This window comes from Etheostoma spectabile, chromosome 4 (assembly GCF_008692095.1).
Source record: "Etheostoma spectabile isolate EspeVRDwgs_2016 chromosome 4, UIUC_Espe_1.0, whole genome shotgun sequence".
Classification (NCBI taxonomy): Eukaryota; Metazoa; Chordata; class Actinopteri; order Perciformes; family Percidae; genus Etheostoma; species Etheostoma spectabile.
In genome coordinates this window covers 22,945,582-22,969,523 of record NC_045736.1, presented here as the reverse complement: position 1 = coordinate 22,969,523, position 23,942 = coordinate 22,945,582, and the positions used below count along the sequence as shown (strand labels likewise).

Here is a 23,942-nt window from a genome sequence, read left to right as displayed (position 1 = left end):
AGATTGTGTATTGGAATCCTCAGGTATTAAGAAAAAATAATACTATTGTCCCTTCCAACCAACTCATACTCCATACTCATCTGTAGGCTTTGATTTAGCAGTTACCACACCTTATATCTCGCTTCCCATTCAAAGCTCTAATTACTTAGGACCCAGGGGAGTCAAATGTAATAAATAAACACTCGTGCGTGACAAAAACATAATATAGCTCAAATAATCCAAAGCGTTTTAAATACATCAAACCATATTTGGTAGTTTTGTACATGGAGGTATAGGTATATAAAGCCTATAACCCTCCCTCCACTACACACAATCTCAACAGAATGAAGTATAACAGGTTTGTTTTGTAGCTGTGTGTACCTGGGTCTATTTGAGCTTTGAGCATGAGCTCAGAGCAGTGAACTGACAATATCCAGGTCAGTCATAGAAAACAAGCAATAGTGTTGGCATGTGCAGAATTTAGGCATTACTAATTTTTACATTACAATACGTATCTAATACAACTCTATTTTATACAAATGTGTTTGGAGCTGAAAGGTGCTAAAGTGTTATACTAATACAATTCAAACTTATATTCTGGCATGACTATATGATACTGGATGCTACACACAATAACAAAAAACTAAAAACAGTCCAAAGGCATATTTATCCAGTACAAATGTTCATGGTAGGATTTACACATGAAAATAGCTAAATACTGTGTAAACAGCCACACTCTGTGAGCACTGAGATTAAGCACTGCATAATGGTTTTACACTTGCGTTTGAAATGTTGAGTCCATAAATGTTATGACATAATTTGGCTCTATCTTTATAAGACGGGACAGTCGCCTCTTTCTGTTCCAGTTTATTCAGTGTCCAGTTAACAGGCACTACAGTATCAAAGGCAATATTCAGGCATTCTGGGAAGTGCCTTTTAGAGATAAAAAGAGTAACCAAAGAGAGTATACGTGCTTGCTATAAGACTTGTGTGTGGTGTTTAGATAGATGTGTGATAGTAGATGGGGGTGTGTGTCTACAATAGTGCATCCAGGTCCAGTTCTGGTAGAGGCTCCTTCCAATAGGAGAAACTGCTGTAGTCGGGACAGTCCAAAGCAGAGGATGTGCTGCCCCCGACAGAGAGCATGGGGAAGAAATGTTCCACCAATTCACTGAGGTGGCTATACCTGCAACACAAACACACACACAAATGTATTTTTGTCAGAACTTTCAAAGCCTAAAAAGGATGTAAAGAATGTTTATATCTGTGTTCTGTTGCAAACTTACGAGGATTTGTTGACTTTACTTCTCTCCTGGATCAGCTCTCCTTTTGGGTTGACGGTAAATAATCTGGTATCAGGCACCCCGACCTGCTTGTAGGCATAAGCATCCTGCACGATGTAAGGCAGCAAAACAATACAGTTACACAGAGTAGCTTCAGTGGGACTCTAATCAGTATCTATGTTAACTAAAACGATTGTTTGGCTGTGATAGCACTCATCCTTAATCATAAAGCATTAGCCAGTGTTTACTTTATTTCCAACAAGCAAACCCAGACTTAAATCCACATTTGGCACACTTCATTTCTACCTTCTGGAATGCATAACAGGAAGAGTATATTGAAAATAATATGTAAAAACATCTAAAACCTATGGGTGTGTTCTTTGCCTTTTCCTAACAGGCTTGGTCTCTCTGGGATTATGTACACACAGGTGTGTGCCAGGGGCTAACATTGTTGCCAACTATGCAACCTGGAATAGCTTGACTGAAAACACTTGTTGCTGAATGTTATGGCTGTATTAAGAGCTAGTCTGCAGTGTTGCTTACGTTAGTCCTGTTGCCAAAGGCCGCGTAGAAGGGCTGTCTCTGTGGGTTGAACAGGTCCTTGATGTCACTGAGACAGGCGATTTTAAACACCTCCGGCTTCTTCTCAATAACCTCTCTGCATAGGTCAGGACAGTCAGAATGGACATGTGTAATATTAAAGAGTTTGTCTCCTTGCATAAATTTATGTATTCCCTACAGTGGGGTGCCGCCACACATGCAAGCATGCACACACACATACTCAATTCAACCTGAGTGCAGCCTTCGATACCGTGAGCCATAACATCCTGCTCACGAGACTCAAAGACCTCGGTATCGAAGGTACTGGACTCAGCTGGCTCCCCTCATACCTCTTCAACAGATCCCACTTCATCTCTCTCCATAACCACAGCTCTGCCACAGCCACAGTCACTCAAGGTGTTCCCCAAGGCTCTGTACTTGACCCCCTCCTCTTCATCATCTACATCCTCCCCCTTGGTCAGATACTCAGCCACTACAACCTGGACTTCCACTGTTACGCCAATGACACCCAGATCTACCTCAGCACCAAATCCCCCTACAATCCTCCCCTTTCCCACATCAACTCCTGTCTGTCTGCTATTAAAACCTGGATGCAACACAACTTCCTCAAACGCAACAGCAATAAAACAGAATCCCTCCTCATACACTCCAAATCACACTCAGCAAAATCGATAACCCCGCTCTCACCATTGACGGCGCCACTGCAACCTTGGCGTGATCTTCAATTCAACCCTCTCCCTTGAGCCCCACATCCGTCATGTCATTAAAACCTCCTTTCACCTCCGCAACATTGCCAAAATCAGATCCTCTCTCAACACCCCCCGCTGCCGAAAGACTCATTCACGCCTTCATCTCCTTTGGACGGGACTACTGCAACTCGCTTCTCCATGGCATCAGCTCATCCAACAGCAACAGACTCCAACTGGTCCAGAACACAGCCGCCCTACTCATCACCCGCTCCCAATCCTGGCACCACATCCCTCCAGTCCTAAAGCAACTAAACCCAACATCGCTTAGAGAACCTTTAAAGTTGTAGTAGTAGTAGTATTTGTTACCTGTGCAGTGCTGAAAAGAGGCTGCTTGGGGCCAGCAGTACAGGGCCTTGAGGGAGGACAATGCCTTTGTCATTGACCCACTGAAGGTAGTCCTTAGTGATGGCAGCCATACCTATGGCCCGTGCTGAACAATACAGGAACTTATAGCCATTTCTACAATGAAAGGAGTGACCATATTAGCATTTTAGTTTTATAATATTTTATAAGAAGAATGTGGAGTTTTCCACTTTTACTGCTTGTAATTGAGTTGACCTACCGCATCAACCCACCAAACACTTGTATCAATACTTTCCACAACACATATGTAATGTATATCCTAGTTTTTGGGTTTTGTGTAACAGAAGATTAACATTTCAAATGAATCCAATCTTTTTTCAATTAACTGAACAGCTGAGCTCGTTTAAAAGCGTAACATAAAGCGTATGAAAATGGAGACAAACAGGGAAACATCTGGCAATGCAGATTAGCGACTCGGCTGCTGCAACTAATATTACATCACAATGAAATCATCAGCAGTGGACCTGATCTGCTTTTGCTTGTTGAGTAATGTGTGTAAAAGTTCAGTAAAAGGACCTGGTAAAAAGGGAAAAAACGTTGATGAGTTTTGCTCTTTGACTGCTGATAATATTTTCCAAACATTTTACATACTGGTGTATTTTGTGGTAGAGTTTGGCGATGCCTTTGTGTGTCCAGTCTTTTCCAAATTGAGGTAGAATGTGACCCAGAGCATCAGACCTGCAGCAGAAAGAAGGTGAAGATTCATAATACTGTAACTATGTAGTTTCAGACAATGTTCCACTGTACATCTTTAATAGTGATAGGAACTGTGACTTGCTTTGGCTCCAATGGTATGTATGTATGTGTTATATATATATATATATCTACATATATATAGATATATATGTATATATATTTCTATCTCATAGCGTGCAAGTTGTTTTTTACTTAGTGATGGTGCCGTCTATGTCTGATATGATGACACGATCGTCCCACTTCCACAGGTAGATGGCAGCCTCACAGCGGCAGGTGCCTTGGTATTGTGTGGTGACACTGAACACCACCTTGTTGGCTCCCTCACGCAGGTTTAACTGCTCCTGGTTATGGGAAAGGAGAGTTAGCTAATGAAGACAGAGTGGTCATCCTCTACATTCATTAAAAATGTATGTGGGCATCTGAATATGTGTGTATCTCTTACTATCTGATTAGAGGTCAGACGTAGTGATTTGCGGTACATCTGGGTGATACACTGAGTGGCGCTGAGGGTTTCTGTTGATAGGCTGGAAGTAATCATGGCTTTTCGGCCGAGGCCCGCCACTTCATCACTGTCGATGTCATCCAATGTGGCTCTGGAGAAACAACACACAAGTCAATCAACACTTTGGTTTTGGTTTAAATTGCTCTGTCACAGCATAGTGACAGTAAAAAAAATAAACACTTGACATGTTGATCTGTGTCACTGATTTGCTGTCACGTATGTTAAACTTTAGTTTTGTCAAACGCTGACGTCGCTGCTCATCATGACAATTAAATATAGGATAGAATATTTATTGAGTAATAAACATTGTTTGAGCACACTCTGGTGGTGCAAAGGTAAACTATATAATAGTTTGTACGGATGCACAAAATGTTTGAAAAAAAGACTCGGCAGCCATGTAGAGGATCCATCTAAAGGTGACATGCACCTCCTCAAAAATGTAACGACATAACTACAAGTACAAGCGATAAGAAGTTTGCAGAGTACTACATCTGCGATTTAGTTGGGCTGCTTTGTGTTTTCTTCTTTTGTGTTTGTCCATAGAGTTTAAAGTAATTCAGTAGGAGGGAAACAAGTACCTACAAAATTATAAATTTGACATTTGGATGAAACTAATGGAAGCAGATGAGGTCTATGACATAAGAGCCACAATTTCTAGATGTACAATAATCTGCTGCTGCTTGTGGAGATATTTATTTGTTTTTACAAACGTCCTGGTGAGCTACAAACAAAAGACAGTATTTCTGGCCAACATGTTGGCTTTTATTTTAACAATTGTTCAATTATGTGCATTATATGTTGTTATTAATTTAGTATTATATATATATTATGTATAACCAAAAAACAAAATAAATCAGCAATAAATTTGAATGTTCTTAAGCACACTCAGACGTTACAAAAGAAAGCTGTAGATCAACAGGACCTGATTCCAACTGGAATACAGCATTTAAGCTTCCTTAACTTGTGTTAGATCCTTGCTTAGTGAGGCCACTTACTTTACTGAGGAAGGTAAAATTGCCAGCGGCTCCTCTTGCTCCTCCTTTAAGTTCTTTTGCTGAAAAACAAGAAGATTACGTTATCAGTTACATTCTAACCAACAACCATGTCAAGTAGCGATGTTGTTTTGTTTTTTTACAAACAGACCAGTACCTAACCCTTCAATCACTTCAATCACAGCATAAAACCAATCCAAGCTATGCAATGGAGATTACTGCATGTATGTAACGATTCCTTTCTTGCAGGTAAACCATCGTAACTCAATGAATAACCATTGGCGGGAATTTCTGAGAATGTACCTGGTTATTGTCCATGTCTCTTCTCCTCCAGAACCACCAGCGTCCAGACTTTTTGGGCATCTTGTCCTTCACCAGACGCTCTATCGTATTCTATATGAGTAACACACACAAAACGAAGGCAAAAAATATGAATCCTGTCAACATAACTATGATTTTACCTGCCTTGTGTTGTTAACTAGGGCTGGGCATCGTTCAAAATCTTTCGATCCGGTGCCAATTTCGGTACCCCAGTCATCAGGGCATAGAAACCACTGTTGTGCCAGAGGAAGTGTAAAGTCAACAGCACTGTGACTGCTTTCGCCTCGCCATTAATATCATGTTGCTGTCTGCTTGAAGTTTTGAATAATTGTAATCATACTTGAAACCACTTTATCAGCATTGCCACTGTAACTTCAACAAAACTGCAAAGTAGACGGAGTTCGCTCAAGTTTACTCTGTCCGCACTTCTGTGCGACTGTGTGTGTCGGAGCTCCGCTCTCTGTCATTATGCTGAGAGGGCAGGTAAACTTGCGATTGAGCGCTCTCAGGTACCGAAAGATAAATCATTTTTCAATACTCATAGGATCAGAGTATTTAATTTGTGCCATAAAAGTATCAGTGTTCAGTGCCCAGCCCTATTGTTACCTTGTAAATCAATAACAAAAAAACAATTGGTGATAAGTTTGATTAATAATTTTTAACTGAACATGAAGGAAGACTAATTAATTAACATGATTGATGTTGAGCCGCATAAGTGTTATAATACAATACCTTGGGAAGGTTTTTCTGGAACGTTGTCATTGACAAGACCATTGGAGCAGCCACTGCCCAATTATAATAGCTGTGAAATATGAAAGCCAGCTGATGAACAATCATGGACATGAACAGTTAAACAACAGTTTGTAATCCAATGCGATTATATAAGTAAACACATCCCAGTCTTACTTGGAGTTGATGCAGATCACAAGGCTTGGATCCTCAATGATTCCTGGATTGGTGGCAAAATCCTGGTATGTCACAATGTGCTCCAGAAACTTTTCTGGATTAAAGGCAAAAGCAACATGTCAACTGATTTGGCTCCACTGTAAGAACCTTCATGTCCCAGTACATATTGCAGACACAGACAAGCAGCGCAAATTCACTCTCACTTACCTTTAGTGATTTGACTGGTGTCGCCCTCTTGTCCACAGAGAGACATGCTAACGTCCATGTTGTAAGAGGTGGAATCTGACAGGTACTCTGTACCGCTGTCCATGGCCCCGCTGCCCACTGACTGAGGCGACTGGCTCCCTGAGCAGGAGCCCTGCTCTGCCCCGTGCTGAGAAGCTCCCTCTGTCTCACTGCCAGGGACAACAGAAACTCAAGTTTTTCAACACTTCATAGAAAGCACAGAACACTTATTGGAGTGGTTTCAATGGTATCGTCACTGTGAAGATTACCGCCTTTTTTTTAAGTGTTTAAACATCACACACATTTTTGTTTGCCATTTTAAGATGGGGGATTTCATATATAAATTAAAAATTAGCCACTTCTTATGTTGTCTTTTTACCTCTTGGGGAAGTAGAGTGCAGCCACCTCAGGGTCCAACGTGGTCAGATCATCCAAGTAAATATCTGTTGGTCCTAGATGGTGATTACGTTTACCTGCAATATAAATTACACATTAACCTGACTGGTGAACATTGAGATGAACAGAGTTATTTTTAACACGAGGTCTAGAATGACACTTTGAACACAACTTTAGTTTAAGGACACAAACTAAAAAGTAACTTAGCTTAGTAGCGTAGTAACTGAGCTCAGAAAAATACTTCACCTTTCTTTTTGTCCTGTTGCTCTTCTTTGGAGGATGCCTCAGAAGGGTTTGCTAATCCCTCTGTTTTGTTGGTTAGTGAGCCTCCCGCTGACCCTTCAGTCCCTCCAGGTACACTGCCCTCCTCCCCTACCTCAGTGCAGGGATCTATCCCCGTGTCGCCCTCGCTGACAGCAGCCCTACTGGTGGAACCCTGTTCAACTAGCACCGATAAGGCACCCTGCTGTTGTGGATTTGATAACTCGGTACTACTTGGACTTGTTGCAGTGACTGTGCAGTCTTTGCTCTCATTAACAGGTTTTATTTGTGCGTTGTTTGGTTTGGTCACACTGTCAGTCACAGTGCTATTATGAACAACATTGATCGTGCTTTCTTTGCTAGCAAGAGAATCTGTACCGTTAATTAGATTAGCTGAACAAGAAGACAAATCTCTGTTCTTTTCTTCCCCGAATTTAGATTCAAGTGCCTGTGTTGAGTCCACATTAGTCTCCACTGACGACTTGGAGAGGTCATTGGGGATCGAATGGGTAGTGTAAGAGTTTTCCTCCATATATAATGGGGTGGTTTGCATAGTGTTGCTACCTAGGTCTGGGGAATGAGTCCTGGGCTGTGGCCGGACCACTGTTACACTGCCCACGCTGCCACAGCTTATCACAGGCTCATAGTCCTTGTCAAAGGAGTCCTGTCTCTTAATGGTGCGGAAATGAGAACTGTCGGAAGGGGAGATATGTTGTAACTCCACTGGGGTCCTTTCAGACTGACACAGCTGTGAGAGGAGAGCCGAGAGAGCAATTTTAAACAATGTGTCAGCATGATATTCTTAAAAAAAAACCTGGGTAGGCAGTAAAAGTACATCTCTGTGTGTGTGTGTATGTGTGTGTGTGGTGCCATACCATGGGAAAACCTCCCCAGTTCCACTGCATCTGAGGCCCAGACGACTCTTGGGGTTTAACCAGGAGCTCGGAGTCGCTCTTAGGAGAGGATGGCCGGCTGTAAAACACACTGCTGTGAAGGAGAAATAGATAAGAGAGATGAAGAGAAAAAGGTTCAATTAACTGAATAAATCAGTAGGACTTTAATTTAGAATTTATACAATAATTTATACTCTTTATTGATTACATACAATTTTGCAATTACAATTTATCAATGTCAACTGACACAGATTCTCAAACTGCCTCAGCGATGCTGCTCAATGAACACAAATGAATCAATCGATAAATTAATTGTAAGAACCATTGTCACCTTTCCATGGGTGACTGCTCTCCATCCGAGTGTGGATGAGTGTCTCTGGTCTGTGTGGCCCCCAACATCTCATTTGGCTCCTCAGATATTGAGTAGTACACTGATTTACTGTAACGCACACAGGAATATATTGTTAAACTACTGTGTTACCTTTGAAGGTTTAAACAAGGATCCACATGACTCCCTGTAAAAGGTTAGGGTTCACCTATTTCAACTGTGCGTTGTAAAAGCAAAAGCATTGTCATTTCAGCAAGTCTTAGAAATGATTTGCCGATAAACTTTTTCCTCTTTTTTATTTTTTATTTTAAATCACTAACCTGAGTTGCAATGATGTGACGAGCTCTTCTTTAGCAAGACCTTCCTGCCCGGCCTGATCACTTTCTCTCTCCCACTCCTTCTCTCTTTCTCTCTCATCTGACGAGGAGCTGGCCTCTTCTCTCAGGTGAGTATCAGAACGCATGCGTTTGCGGCGGCGTTTCTTCCTGCGCGCGCCAGATCCGTTGATGGAGGATCCCTCAGGGATTTCTTCGATCTCCTCAGGGACCTCAAGAGGAATTGGGGAGGTGCACAGATGGGGTGGGACCTGCGACAGAGGGGGATAACAAAGAAACATTTATCATGATGGAAACAGATAACAGACCATGCCCAAATGAAGTTACCAAAGAAATGAGAAATTGCCCATAGCCATCAAATGTTGGTCCTCTTACCTCCTTGTTTTCATTTTCTTCCACAAAAAAAGCTTCTCCATTGTCACCCAGCTTCATGTGCAGGTCAACTGATTCTCCATTGATCTCTATGTCCACCTAAAATCACAGGGTTGCATGTATGTGTCAAAGAAAAAAGCAGAGGGATAGACCTGTAGTAGAATTGTAGTTGTAGTGTAGTGGTAAATTAATGAGACAGAGAAGCACTGACAATTTTCTCCTTGGAGCGCAGCACACCCAGCTTTCCAAATCGGACGTGAAAAGGGGAACACTGGAACGATCCATCGGGCTGTCGCACCACAATGACATCAATCCCTCCAGTGAGAGTGGCGGGGTTAAGGCCACGGTACAGCTCCTTCACTGTCACAAACACTGTCTCTGCAAACTGGCCCACAATATTCATGGTTTGGGACTGGAAACAAAAAACAAGAAGTGAGAACATTTTGACCAAGTTTTACAAAAAAGGAACAAAAAGTGTCTGCATTCAGTATTTTCTGTTGTCTGCAGTTTGATCCTTCAGCAGCACCCAACAACAATGTCATTCCTTGATAGTAAATAAAGAAGGCGCTATAGAATTACTTTTCTCTATAGAAGAACTTCTCACAACAATAGTCATCCAATTAACCAAAATAAAAAGCAGGTGACATTCAAGAAATCATATTAAGCATGTAATAGGCTATATTATGTGTTTTATGCTTATGTCAGCAAACAGAGTTCCTGTTATATGTCCCAACAACATTCACATACTGACAATTGATCACAACATATTTTTTAGGCCGAGTAATTTTTTAAAGATTTTTTTGGGGGCTTTTCTGCCTTTAATGGACAGGACAGCTAGGTGAGAAAGGGGAGAAAGAGGGGGAAGATGTGCAGGAAATTGTCAGAGGTCAGACTCGTACCCTGGACCTTCTGTGTCGAGGCATAAACCTCTATGTATATGTGCGCCTGCTCTACCAACTGAGCCGACCCGGCCACCAAGTAACCTGTTTAAACAGAATGTTGCTTGAATGATTACAAAGGAGGCATTGTTAATGTATAGACTAATCATATTGACCTTTGGAATTGGATCTCAATCATGACAAATGGGCTAAAGGTCTCGATCAAATACACTTATCTACAGGTTTACTAATACTTTAAGACAACACAAACCACTGAAGTTATTATCTTGGCCTGGCATGATGATTATGTGAAAATGTTCACTAGAATGAGTTCCAACGTAGAGACAGTGCAAAATATGACTTATTTTATTATATGACGAATGTGAGACTAAAAGAACATTTTCAAAAGTTAGTTTATCGTTGGCTTGAAAAAAGGTAAATATGATCCCTCCCTTTATGTACAGATACACAGAACATGTCAGACAACAGGTAGCTTCAGTAAGTCAAGAAGTCAAACGTTGCCAAATGCTACTGAAAACATCACATTTGTGCAACAAAGGTTAGTGGGTTGGATTCGAACCTGGGCCATTGCCAAGGACTTAGCCTAACTGGGGCGCACACTCTAGAGGAGAGCTAGAGGTTGCCCCAAATTTATACCAAAATGAACCTGAAGTTTCATTCTGCAACAAACTGAAGCCACAGACTGGATTTCTGTTGACACAACTTGGTTACCAAACTGAACTGTGAGAATTTGTCAGACTCAATTGAGTCCCAAAACTCCCAATATGGCCTTAACAACCCAACCAATAACCCAGTTTAGTTCTGAAAACATAAAGAGTGACTCACACACACCTACACAATGAAACAGACATGTCTACAGCGTCACCTGTCCAAAGTCCACATTATGATCTTATGTCTTACCCAGAGTGAAGGATGAAGATGTCCCTTCCCAACCAGGCTGTGTTCCCTTGACCTCCCTTCTGCCATACGACACCACTATAAAAGCTTTTCCCACTACTGGAACTCAGGAAAAGTCAGAAGAAACTTCCATTTCATCCATTTCCAGGAACCTTTCATCTGCATTCCCCAGAATGCTTGGCTGCCTCCTAAGGATAGGGTCCCTTAACTCCTCCATATCTATCTGGAGGTGTACTTCTGCATGGTTAGCTTTGACAATCGAGATGAGATACAAAGTTGGTACAATCGAGCTGCTAAGCTAAATTATGACTTTCCACTTGATCAGTGGTCATCAGAGAAGACAGCGCTCTAGTCCTTTCTTTTCTGAGCTACCATGCAAAATATAGCAATCCATGAGAGAGTCCTAGTATTTTCAGTCACACACTGATGCTTCCTCTATCTCACACTATTTCACAAGCACATACACACTATCCTGTCGCACTGAATTCATACTTCCCCACTTGTACTGCACATGACAGCCAGACCAGCACTTTCTGAAAGGCTCGGACACGCTATTCAAACACGCTTGGCATGAAAACGCACACACACAAACTGATCAACCACACAGTTTCTGGGCTTGACCACAGCTCTCTGGACCATCAAAGATGAGGGGACTCTCCAGCAGTCATGCTTTACTAACGCCGGTAAAACGCCGGTAAAGGCCTAGTTAATTTGGGAGGAAGTCAAGCAAATAACTTGCAAACTGAAAAGGATATCGCTGCGTGTGCTGCAGTTGGAAGGGGACACGACAGAAAGGTAGGCCTAAGATGGAAAACAATGTCTAACAAAAAAAGCAGTTATTAGAGTTGATGTAGCATATAAGCCTTACTGTGCAGGTAAAAAACACTCTGGCCTATCATGTAACGGACTCAACAGTGCAAATTTAAAATATGAGTGTAGCTCGTGACCTTCTGATATTATCTCTTTCTATGCCCGTTCAGGCTACTTTATCTGTATTTGATATAAAGTGATACTTGACTGTAACTGCCATGTCAGCTGTATTTAAAAAGTGGGAAGAACAAAAGCCTGCAGTAGACAATGACAGACGAGTGAGAGACAGCAAAACGTAGGGCAGTAGACGGATGACAGACGAGGGGGTTAATAACTGATGTACAAAGATCAAAGGCTTTACCTGTAGCAGCATGCTGTTTTTAATGTATTGAACATATACTGTACCTATACTTATCCCTCGTGTGTACACTGGCATAAATCCAAGCATCACTGTCTTAACTCAAACTGATGGGGCGACCCCTAACTCACCCAGTGAGAGCATGCGACCCATGTAGGCTGAGTCATTTGCGGTGGCCCGGGTTTGAGTCCAATCTGCGGCTCTTTGCTGCATGTCATACCCCATCTCTCTCCCACCTTTCCTGTCAATCCAGTGTCACTAACTAAAAAAGGGACATAGCCCCAAAAAATAATCTAAAAAAAAAAATCATGTTGATACTATGGGCTCTATCTTGCTCCCGGCGCAGAGCGGCACAGAGCCCGACGCAAGTGTCTTTGATATTTTAAGACCGTCTAGCGTCCATCTTTGTGCCCATGGGGGTGCTGGTCTTACAAGAAAGTGTGTCCAGGGGAATTCTTGGCGTGTTGCTATCTTGAGGCAACGCAAAGTTACCAACAAAAACCTGGTCTAAAGTATTTGCCCAGCGTTTCATTGTTATTTTAACAGAAAATTAGTAAAATGCGCCTAGGCTTATGCACAGCGCACGCACACTATGCTTGAGACACACACACAAACACAAATATTACGTTGCAAATCCACCATCAAAATAGCAATGCGCTATGGTTTATTGCATGTTAAGCCCAAAACACAACGATACTTACTTTACTTACTTCTTGTTGATGTTCAAAGTATTCAAACAAATTGAGACTAGCTTGCCCCTCCCCTCCTCCTCATCCCATCCCCTCAACCTCCCTTCTGTGCTTCCGCGCACTAACCCCCCACCCCCAAATCTTTCTTGTTGGTTATTGGCTGGAATGCTGGAACATTATTTGTGTATGCTTCGTGGTGCAGGTGGGCGCAGTTTGTTTTTATTGCCGTTTGTAGACCCTGGGCTGTCTACAGAGACCGTTTTTTTTTTTTTTTGACAGTGTTCAGGAAACAGGCAGCTTACGGATAGTGAGGACATGTTTGCTGTATGTGACAAAAAATGCTGTAGCCTTAAACATGCGTGACATCGCTTAGAGCACCTTAAATGAAAACACCAAGTAAAACCCTTTTGAACCATGCGCCCGGCTCACTGACCCTTTTTCCGCCATCCCGTTTGCAAAAGTGGATTTGGACAGGCCCTAAACACACCTGCACGTCACGCTGTGTGCTTAGATCGTTAAAATAGAGCCCTAGGACCGCAACTAGGCCCGGCCATCGTTTACATTAGTGTGTAGATTCTTTTTTTATTCCTTAATTACTTGTTTTGTCTATAAAATGCCAAAAAAATCTGAAAGCCCAATGTGACATTATAAAATGTTTTGCTATGTCTGACCAACAGTCCAAAACTAAAAGATTAATTAATTCATTTTCATTTTAATAGGACATGCAATTCTTCATGCAGTTCTGAATGGTGAAAAATAAAACATTTGATGTATTTGTTATATTAATGGAGAGAACCACCTAAATAAAGAATTACAATAGGGTATTTCCACGGCTTTTACATGGCTTCCATGGAAAGTTAAATCTATATTGGAAAACATGAGCTTCTCTCTCTCAAAGCCAGACACCAAAGAAGTAAGTCTCAAACTTGTGATGTCATCAAGTATAAAGTCTGGAGCTGTTCCATTGACAATGACAGGGAGACTGATGTTGTGGACCCACAGAAGGTTTGTTTTCTTTTTTATAAAACAGGTAGCTCAGATCAAGCAATCTGATTGGTTCATAGCTGTAATATAATAACCATATACAACAGCTATGACCTCTACTCCCTTTGCACAATAAGTTTCACTCTGTTCTGAGAAACTAAGGAATAAAAAACTGATAGCTGGTGCCACGGAGGGAAACATTCATCTGCAAACACATTGCCATGACACAGATATGGTAAAAATATCTCTTTCATTGTTCCCTATATTTAAAATATTTTCAGTACTTTCCTTGCAGTCACAGCCCTTCCCGGGGGAAACTGAAGCTATACTGTCTTTAAAGTCACCAGACTTTATTGACAAAAACTGTAAATTTACCTCATAGAAAACTGGAGTTGCCGTTCTACTGCTGCCTCTAATGGTTTGTTATTGTGTGCCTTTATTAAGCTAAAGAAATAGCCTGTGCAGGCTGCTAGTGTAAGCTAATTCGTGCGCGTTCATACAGCTCCTAGTATGCCGTGTAGCTACTCAAAGGCTCATTTCTGTGACTGATTTTTTAAAAAATCTATCAAATTGGAATGTGACTATACGCTCATATGTCTTCTGATGACCATTTTAACAAAGCCGCCAACCCCTTAGCTGTGATGTAATCACAATACCACAGTTTGGCACGAGCTATTGCTTAATTATACCCAAATGAGCTTTATTTGGGGCAGCCTCTAGCTCACCCAGTAAGAGCGTGCGACCCATGTAGTCTGAGTTGTTGGCAGCGGCCCGGGTTAGAATCCTGCTGCCCTTTGCTCCGTGTCATCCTCTCTTTAGTCTCGCTTTGTCAGAACCTCCTCCAAAACTCTCTAAAGGAGGGTCTGGCTAGTCCTAGTGATGGTCAAATGAAGCTTCGCAAACTACTGTCTTTCTTTTAAGAGCTCACTAGATAGCACTCTTTATTCAACAAAGGGTTGAAAACGCACTGAATTGCCATTCCTTTAACCTTTTTCTTTGAACAGAGAGCGCCATCTAGTGAGCTCAAAAAATAAAGAAAGTGGTTGGCGAAACTTCATTTGACCATCACTAGCTAGTCCACACAGTATTCGGGGATGGGAAGAAAACGTGCTCTGGTTTAACGGCATTTCCTCAACAGTCAGAATCATCATGGGAGGTGCTAAACTCCGAACACAGCCGCTGCAAAATAGTTGTGCGAGAGAAAACTCAAATTGGACAGATAGTCTGGCTAGCTGTCTCAATTTACCATGTAGAGATCTGAGGTAGCAGTTAACAATAGTCCACCAAATTTAAAATTTAACACAAAAAAAGCGTAAGGAAACAGAATATACATGCATCCGGTGGAATTTCCTGCAGCACCAGAGCAATCCCGGAAGTGGAACGCGAAGGATTTAGACTATCCCATCTCTTTCTCCCCCCCCTCCGGTCTATTCACTATCACTATTGAATAAAGGGAAAAGTCCCCACCCCCAAAAAGAAATTTATTCTAATGTCGTGTTCTCAGTTCTTAAACAGAAAATGTTTTATACACAGAACAGTCCCCTGGGTGCCTTGTGTCATCTGTAACATATTTCCTAATTCGGGGCACACAACACTTAATACTTGATGACATCACAAACTTGAGTTTTAGCACACTAGTTTTTGGATTTGAGAAAGTTGTTCATTTTAAGTAAAATTTTTGGACTACCTTAGACCATAGAATAACATGCGTGAATATTGACAATGTTGCGCAGTTTCCCTTTAAATGCCTTAAAGCCAAATCAAGTAGGCTAGGCTGTCAAAAAAATGAGAACTGTTTCAGCACTAGTTGGCACACTAAATCTGTCATTCACAGACTTTTCCAAACGTGCCTTAGGTATTACCAGTTTCCCAATGTTAAGAACCGGCCAAGACTAGTCTGTTCTTAACTGACCTTTGCCTCTAAGGAGACACAGACACATATCTGCCTCCTTCTCTTGACTGCGGAGCCTCTGAGGGGACATGAGCAGCAACAACAAAAATCTAAAGTTTAGTTGGTATCTTCCTTCTTCTCTTGACCACTGTTGCTTTAAAACGTCCGTTTCATTTATCCCCATCACTCACTTACATCACTGAGAAAGGCAGTCCCTCAGCGTGCACGAGAACTCATTTGAAGGTTGTGTAAAGAACTAAATGAAAGACGGCAATTTTCTACGGGATTTCTCAAAAAAGGTGTAATATACAGTTTAATTTAGAATAAGTTACCCATGTGTTGCGATATAATGCAGACTTACAACTAGAGATAAACCACAAGCTCAAACAACTTCCGCAACGGTTATAATGTCACCGTATGGCGCAGTCCTCTGTTAGCCACTGAAACTCTCGACACTTACATTAGCAAAAAAACCATTTGCTTCTACGTGAATTCAAACGTTTTAAAACTAGAGACACGTCCCATTGATGACACAGCTAGAGCCACGTATTCACCCTTCAGAACTTCATGAAGTGCATGCAGTGGTCATATTTACGACTTGTCTTAAAATATGAAAGTTACAGCAAGAAAAAATTATCTTAAAACTTGACATAACTCTGATAACCACCTATTTAACATCTTCCACGACTGCTAAATATGTTACAGAGAGTTTATTCTTTCTACGTTGATGAGAGAGTGCTGCGGATAGCTTACCTTTCAGGTCGCTTTTCAGAGTGAGCAAACGGCAAAAAACAGCCATCCAGAACGCATCCCAGTATACTGCGCCTGCGCGCAACTCAAATCAATTTCTCAAATAGCCAATGAGCAAACTGGAAAAGAAAAGATGACCCGCCTCTAACGTTGATTGTAAACAATGCGTTAAATGATATACATTCTTCAGGGATGTGATACAGGAATGATATTTTACTATTGATAAAATCTATAAAGATGTTATTAACATATCGTAACTATTGGCTGTTGAGGCACTGTATCTGCTGGGAGCAGAGCCTCTTAGTTAAATTAAAACAAATCAGCTATTAAACCTTAGAAACTGATGTGTAAAGTTTAACTTGAAGACTTTTATGTAAACAAAAAACTCATGCATACAGCATGTTCAAATTCTACTTTTAAATAAAAGACTTTTAATAATATTAAGTGATGCAGTGGTATTGTTACAGAAGTTATTTGAAACACAGATACCTTACTCTTACATTAAACATGTCCAGCTATTACATTATAAAGTATGTGCCATATTTTCTGGTCTGAGCACATGATCAACTGTAGAATACATATGGCAAACCCATATGTGTCCCTCACAACTTAAAACCGTACAATTTCACAGCCCTCCCACATTATTGTGGTCCTCATCCTCGTTCATTGACTGGTTTTCAGTATTTCAGAAATGACAATGACAGTGTGGCCCAGCAGAGGGCATCACTGCATCTGCACAGAGCCTCTTGAAACAGAGATGCCTCCTTTAGCCTGAACGCTTCTACTATTCTACTTCTTCTATTTTCCACTTTAATCTCAGTAGAAGAAAAATATTCTGTTGTCTATATGCTATTCTGAAATGTTGTACTAAAATGTGTGTGTGCTGCATTTCTTAAACAAATTAAAAACAGATGATATGCTGTTTCAATGATGAAAATGAACATATTTATTTTTGGAATATTCCTAGAATACACACTCATTATAATGAAAAACAGATGAAAGACCCAATCATAGACATATGTGGAAAACTGCAATCTGTAAGTCAAATGTTCATGTGCAGACGGTTGGGCACTTCAAATCATTCTTTATACTTCAAAGCATCAAATCATTACAGCAAGTGAAAAGACCAAATGATCATTTTACTTTTAAATAAAGACATATTTTATTTATTGTACCCATATAATGGACAAACCATAAAAAAGGGCTACAGGGTTGCTAAAAATATTACTACAACATACTTTATGCCCTGCCCAAAGAATGAAGATCTTACACATGCATGTATTCTAACAAGATAGAAGGTATTTAATAATATTTCTTTGTAAACAACTAAATAGCTGCCAAAAAAAATCCCAAGAGCACATTTTCTTACAGTGAATAGTTCAAGGAGGTTTGTGCTTCTTTAATAAAACACACGGATACCAACCACATCCATAAAACAGATGCTACCTCCATGACATAATTTAGTTGTCCCCTACACTTTCAGGCCCCAGTGATGGCCAACTGCCTATTTAAGGAAAGCCATAGACTTAACAGAAACACTGGCTTTCAAAACTGATCTGGATCTGCTCACAACTCTCTCTCCCCCATGTTTCCATAGTCCACCATGCACAGAGCCTCTCCTCTAAATGTTTGGGCCCTTTTCTCTAAATAAGGCAGCCTTAATGTAGTTCCTGTCATTTCTGCCTTTTCCCCAAACATCCCGAGCAGCGTCTGTGGAAGTTGCAAGCTGCAGCCTGTGCATTCTTTTGCCTTGTATGGAGAAATGGCCTGGCCTGTGATGTCTTTGAATGGGACAAGCCGCCCTCTCCATTGGCCGGGGCAGAAAGGGGAGGGACCCACCAGGAGTCCGATACTTTAAACAAACTTTCCAGTAGGACTGCCTGCTTCCCTTCGCAGTGCTGTGTTGGTGCCAGACAAGAGGAGTTTGCGGGACTTCCACATATTTCTACCTGAAGCAAAGGTAAGAAAGAAAGTTGATTTTACCACTGGGTTTCATATTATGTATACAGAGTGTTAACAAGCTAATCATTATGCGTGTTAGAGGGGACTTTATGTGTAAATGAGTTCAGTGGTACAATGTTCCTATGTCAGTGCTGAGAGTGAAGGGATAAAGTTACAGAGCGTCTCAGTGGATCTTTGATTAAAGTTACCAGATACAATAGAGCTTTTTCATCTGTTGATCAAGGTGAGAGAGACCTGTAGATAATTTTCAAATTAGTCTGTGTACATGTTTGTGTATGCAGAAGCCTATAACTGTACTGTATGTGTGTTTACTTCCTCTCATCACAACAACTGCACAGTAGACAAGGGCATTTCTAAATGCATACTGACCCATATAGATCTCTAACACACACACACACACACACACACTTTTAAACACATGGACATCAACACCTCTGATGATGTCTTTTTATAGGTGTTGAGAGCTTAACTTCCCCTTTACTCTGTTTGCTTTTGGAATTCTTGACCGTTGGCCTTTTATGCTTTACTTGAGCAGTGGTGGCCTACTACAAGACCTGGAGTGAGGGGGAGAGATGACAGCCTGACTGTTATCTCTGTGTGTGTGTGTGTGTGTGTGTGTGTGTGTGTGTGTGTGTGTTCTTGCTGGGCGAAGGAGACAGAGGAGCTTTGTCATCCCACTGGATGAAAGGGTTCACAGAGGAGCTGGGTGGACAGAGAACAAATACGATTGTCAGTACAAGCCAAGATGAGGCATGTCAGCCAAATGCTTACGTCGCTGAAATCCCAAGGTGTTCTCAGGCTTTTTGGGAGTCATTGTTGATTCACTCTGTGTGCAGAATGCCAGATATTTCATTGAAAATGTAAGTTGTGAAATAATCACAATAGTCAAAGTATTTATCTTATTGATTGCTTGAAATAGACATGGAGTCTAACACCAATCTGCTTCTCTCAGGAGACAGTACCCTACTGTATCAGTAGAAGCAAAAAAGAATGTGATTGTGGAATTCTTCTGTTCCCTGAAACCTTAAATAGGAGCTAGACGCTGTTTTGTTTCCAACTTCCTCTGCCACTGTTAAGATGGGGAGTGGGAGGGCTTTGGGCCAGCAGCACACATCTTCCAGATTTCTTCATTTTTTGGCACATAAAATTACTGTGTGTGTGTGTGTGTGTGTGTGTGTGTGTGTGTTTAAGAACAAGTTAACTACAAGTACATGAATTTCCTTCCTGTAACCATTGTATAGTGAGAATTGAAACACACACACACATCCATTTTTGGATGTAATGGAAACTCTGGACAGAACTGGCTGGTCATACTTTATTTGCATGGACAATAAAAGTTATAATTCTGCCATAGTGATACAGTATCATTCATTTGTATAGAGATCAACAGAAGAAGAAACTTATATGTACTCAACAGACAAATATTTGCGATAAAGAGATAGGCAAAGCTGCTCAACTCTTCAACCCTTTTTTAGCTTTCTGAGTGCAATCATACACGCAACAGAGACTACAGAGCAGGCACAAAACCTTAGGACTACTCTCGCCCATTAAATATGATGACAGACAGTGTCACACAGACAGTGTCTGGAGACAGAGATTTGGTGAATATAGGACAGCAAAGAGCTATTTATAAGTACAGTGCTGTGTAGCCAGTATTGTAATGTGCTATATAATACATCAATGTAGAGGTGTATTTTGCTGCAATATACAAAATAAAGTAATAAAATAGATAAATGTGTTTAAATGTTACTGATAACCAAAATAACTAGTGTATGTATATATATATATATATATATATATATATATATATATATATATATATATACACACACACAGTATAATAAAAATTATAATTTCTTTTTTTACACACGGCAATTTTTGTCCTTTATCCATTGAAGTTATTGGAAATTAAAATCACATCTTACCTGAGCCCACGGGAGAGCAACACTCTAAATAATTAACTTACAAAAACCCATCTCTACATCCATCTGTGTTTGAGGGATTTCCTGTTACCACAGTCTTTCAATGCTTCTATTTGAGAGAGGATTGAACACTTTGGGATCATCTATTGTGCTTTCCGGTGTAGGTCTAAGCACAGTCCAAGATGCATTTGACACATCATTTTCCACTAAAGTCTAATACCTCTGACAGAAGAAAGTTGTAAAATGCAAACTTTGCGAAATAGTGCAATTTTTCAAGGCAAGAATTTAAAGACTGAAAACAAAACATTGCATGTCAGGAAAAGGTGGGCAATCTCACAGTTCACAGAGTAAATGATCTCATTGTGTGAGTTCATGCCACGGACAGTCTCCACATTACCTCAGCGCCTCTCAGGATATGATGTCATATGTGACTATTCAAGCCACATTCACCTGGTCCCTCCTACCTGGCCAGCTTGTCCCTCTGTCAGCTATTGCCTGCTAGGTAACACACACACACACACACACACACACACACACACACACACACACACACACACACACACACACACACACACACCACACACACACACCACACACACACACACACACACACACACACACACCCCTGCAGACCTGAACATGAGTGACAGGTCTAATTCTGGAAGGATCTGAAGTTAGTTGCAGCGTGCACTGTGGAGACATGTCATTTTCACACCCATCATGTGCCTGACATTCAGGGAGAGTGTGATTCTCTTTCTCTAGAGGAAACGAGAGATAAATATTTTCCTGCTTGGGGCATAGAAAATATAAAAAAAGCTACATGATGCAGTGCTCCAGTTTTGTGTATGTATGTAAATTCTACTCATCTTTTCAAATGGATGCTGAAATCAGTATTCATATCAAAATATGTTTACCAAGTAATATACCCAAGCTATGCTATCCCTAATGGTGCCGGATTATTATAAATCTAACCCATGTTAAATGTGCCCAGGCCCAGACCTTACCGCCACCATGTCGAGCAAGCGTGCCAAGGGAAAGACCACCAAGAAGCGTCCCCAGAGGGCCACCTCCAACGTCTTCGCCATGTTTGACCAGTCTCAGATCCAAGAGTTCAAAGAGGCATTCAACATGATCGACCAGAACAGAGACGGTTTCATAGACAAGGAGGATCTACATGACATGCTGGCCTCTTTGGGTACGTTGGCAAGTTCTCACTACACTTTTTTTTGGCAAGTGTAGGTTGGAAAGCAGAAACATGACACTGCCTTTAAAGGGCCACTCCACCTATTTTACATTTGAAGTTTTGTCATGAGTACTAACTCAACCTTTGAATAGTGCTTCTGTAACTCCAGCAAGACATCACTAAAGTCTGAGGAAAAACCGAGATCATCTTGATGACATCATCAGGGTTATCTTAGTTTGGGCTCTACTTCCTCTACTACACACTCAAAACAGAAAGCCTTTATTACGAGCTAGGAACGAGGCATTTTAAAGACATGGGCATTTATCAGGGGAGACGCTATAGAACTGAATGGGAAATGTATAATCCAGTGTTATTGGAGCTACATGTCAGGAGATCTTTGCTGGTGCTGCTATAATTCTGTCCACTTTTTTTTTTTTTTTTTTTTATCTCTCCAAAGTTAAAGAAACTATGGGACACTAAATTTAAGAGCTGGCAACATTTTTGGCCTGATGACAGCCAAGTACTGAAATGTTGCTATTGCATTTATCTTTGCTAAGTTAGACAGTGTGCAGGAGTTTCTCTGCAATTTTTGACCTACTCATCCCTCTCTGAAGCACCTGTCTCATGTTATATAGATGTGAAGTATTTTTCTGTTCTAAGTCTCTCCAAAGTCACCAACTTTGTTAAAGTGCAATGAATTAATTAACACTTAAATACTGTTTATAGCAAGTGTTCTGTTTTGGCATGAGGAAACACTTCCTGGTTTTGTGTATTACCAAGAAAAATTAGATCCATGTAACAGTGTTGTTTATCCTCAGGTAAGAACCCCTCTGATGAATACCTAGAGGGGATGATGAGCGAAGCACCGGGGCCAATCAACTTCACCATGTTCCTCACCATGTTCGGAGAGAGGCTCAACGGAACGGACCCCGAGGACGTCATCCGCAATGCCTTTGCCTGTTTTGATGAGGAGGGATCTGGTAAATTAGATAAGAAAAAAAGACAATTGTATACACAGATTATAGCACTGACAGTGTTTAGAACTTAACGGGTGTCATCTGTATCCAAGGTGTGATTCACGAGGACCATTTGAGAGAGCTGCTGACCACCATGGGCGATCGATTCACAGATGAAGAGGTGGACGAGCTGTTCCGTGAGGCGCCCATTGACAAGAAGGGCAACTTCAACTACGCAGAGTTCACCCGCATTCTCAAACACGGCGCCAAAGACAAGGATGACGAGTAGAGGGACACATACTGCACCACAAATCAATCCCTAGTTCCTACCTTTATGGACTTATTTTTAGAGAGATTTAATCAGAAAAAAAATAAATGTATATTATATAAAAAGGACAGAAGTGGCCCTTGTGTTACAATTTTTCAGATTTAAACATGTCTATGTAAGGTATGAGCTTGGGATTTATTTGGGATCCCCAGAAATATTTTTGCATCATCAAAGGTTACCATGAAAGGTGTATTTGCATCTCATAGCTACAAGTCTACTGCGGCCTCAGCTACTTTGACTGCTGATTGGACGTTTGAGTTGCATCAAAACATCACGTGTCCGCAGGGGTGTTTTGACTGAGTCACTGCCACGTATAGTACCAGCAATGTTGACCTCTTCCTGCCAATTAGCTACAGCACCTGCACAAGCATGGCAACAAGGTTATAGCTGTAATATTTGTATCCCTGTATGTTAAACATTGATTTTAAAAAGATTCTGATTGTGTTTATTGAAAGTGCTCAGTACTTGATGAAATGGTTAAGTGCTTTAAAGCTTTCTTGCATCAGCCAGTTATATGTATTTCTTGAAGAATCAAAATTGTGATGAAAGAATTCAGTCTTGAATTGTTGCTCAGGCAAATAAAGTATAGTGTACTTTGAACTACTACACTCTGTAGTTAGAGCTGTATACAGGAGCATGACTGTACTAACTTGTACACACAAAATTCACCGTTAATTTTCTAAATTAATTTTTGAAGTATTGGGTGTAACAATCCAAAATGTATTCCTCTTGAGAACGTTAAACCATCCTGTGAAATAACCTAAACAATAGATCCATGAGGATTTTCCCACAGCACACATTTTGACTACTTAGACCAGTTAACGCTGCCCATCTTCTATGAAAGTGTCCCAGTAGTTGGTGAAGTGAACCAGTAGGCACAATGCAAGGACCCTATAATTTAATAAAAAACTATTGTAAGGTAAATTGAGGAAACGCATTTTCGGTAATCTCACAAATCAAAAATGTAGACAACAAAGACTGGAATAAATTGCATTTACATAAAAAAAACCAAAATGAACTTTTATTTCTTTGAAATGCTTATACAAAAAACACATTTAAAGTTTAAGGCATATATTGCACAGACTATTGAGAAGTTTTATATAAAAAAGGGACATATCCCTCAGTCGTAGGTTTAAGGCACAGCAGCCAAT

General features: G+C 40.8%; 2 protein-coding genes across 6 annotated transcripts; one reads left to right on the top strand and one right to left on the bottom strand.

Moving 5' to 3' along the window:
• Positions 1-996: 996 nt before the first annotated feature.
• Positions 997-16,485, bottom strand: LOC116688058 (phosphatidate phosphatase LPIN2). 4 transcript variants are annotated; one of them, XM_032513843.1, is made up of 20 exons: positions 16,444-16,485; positions 9,374-9,574; positions 9,166-9,261; positions 8,776-9,047; positions 8,459-8,566; positions 8,110-8,221; positions 7,220-7,982; positions 6,957-7,050; positions 6,560-6,747; positions 6,353-6,446; positions 6,179-6,248; positions 5,429-5,518; positions 5,129-5,187; positions 4,074-4,224; positions 3,824-3,972; positions 3,527-3,613; positions 2,879-3,031; positions 1,806-1,920; positions 1,266-1,369; positions 997-1,165 (listed from the first exon to the last, which is right to left on the bottom strand). In XM_032513843.1, the coding sequence occupies exons 2-20, from the start codon at positions 9,563-9,565 to the stop codon at positions 1,015-1,017; spliced, it is 3,048 nt and encodes a 1,015-aa protein (XP_032369734.1). In that variant the 5' UTR covers positions 9,566-9,574; positions 16,444-16,485; the 3' UTR covers positions 997-1,014. The 4 variants fall into 4 exon arrangements, with proteins under 4 accessions (XP_032369734.1, XP_032369730.1, XP_032369732.1 ...); XM_032513839.1 differs by lacking the exon at positions 16,444-16,485 and adding an exon at positions 10,962-11,042; XM_032513841.1 differs by lacking the exon at positions 16,444-16,485 and adding an exon at positions 10,962-11,042 and having other exon boundaries at positions 8,110-8,218.
• Positions 16,486-18,147: 1,662 nt separating this feature from the next.
• On the top strand, positions 18,148-23,216 carry myl9b (myosin, light chain 9b, regulatory). Of its 2 annotated transcripts, none has more exons than XM_032513858.1 (4): positions 18,148-18,400; positions 21,316-21,519; positions 22,326-22,487; positions 22,577-23,216. In XM_032513858.1, exons 2-4 carry the CDS (start codon positions 21,336-21,338, stop codon positions 22,750-22,752), a joined length of 522 nt encoding a protein of 173 aa, XP_032369749.1. In that variant the 5' UTR covers positions 18,148-18,400; positions 21,316-21,335; the 3' UTR covers positions 22,753-23,216. The 2 variants fall into 2 exon arrangements, with proteins under 2 accessions (XP_032369749.1, XP_032369750.1); XM_032513859.1 differs by having other exon boundaries at positions 18,384-18,400; positions 21,322-21,519.
• The last annotated feature ends 726 nt before the right edge of the window (positions 23,217-23,942 follow it).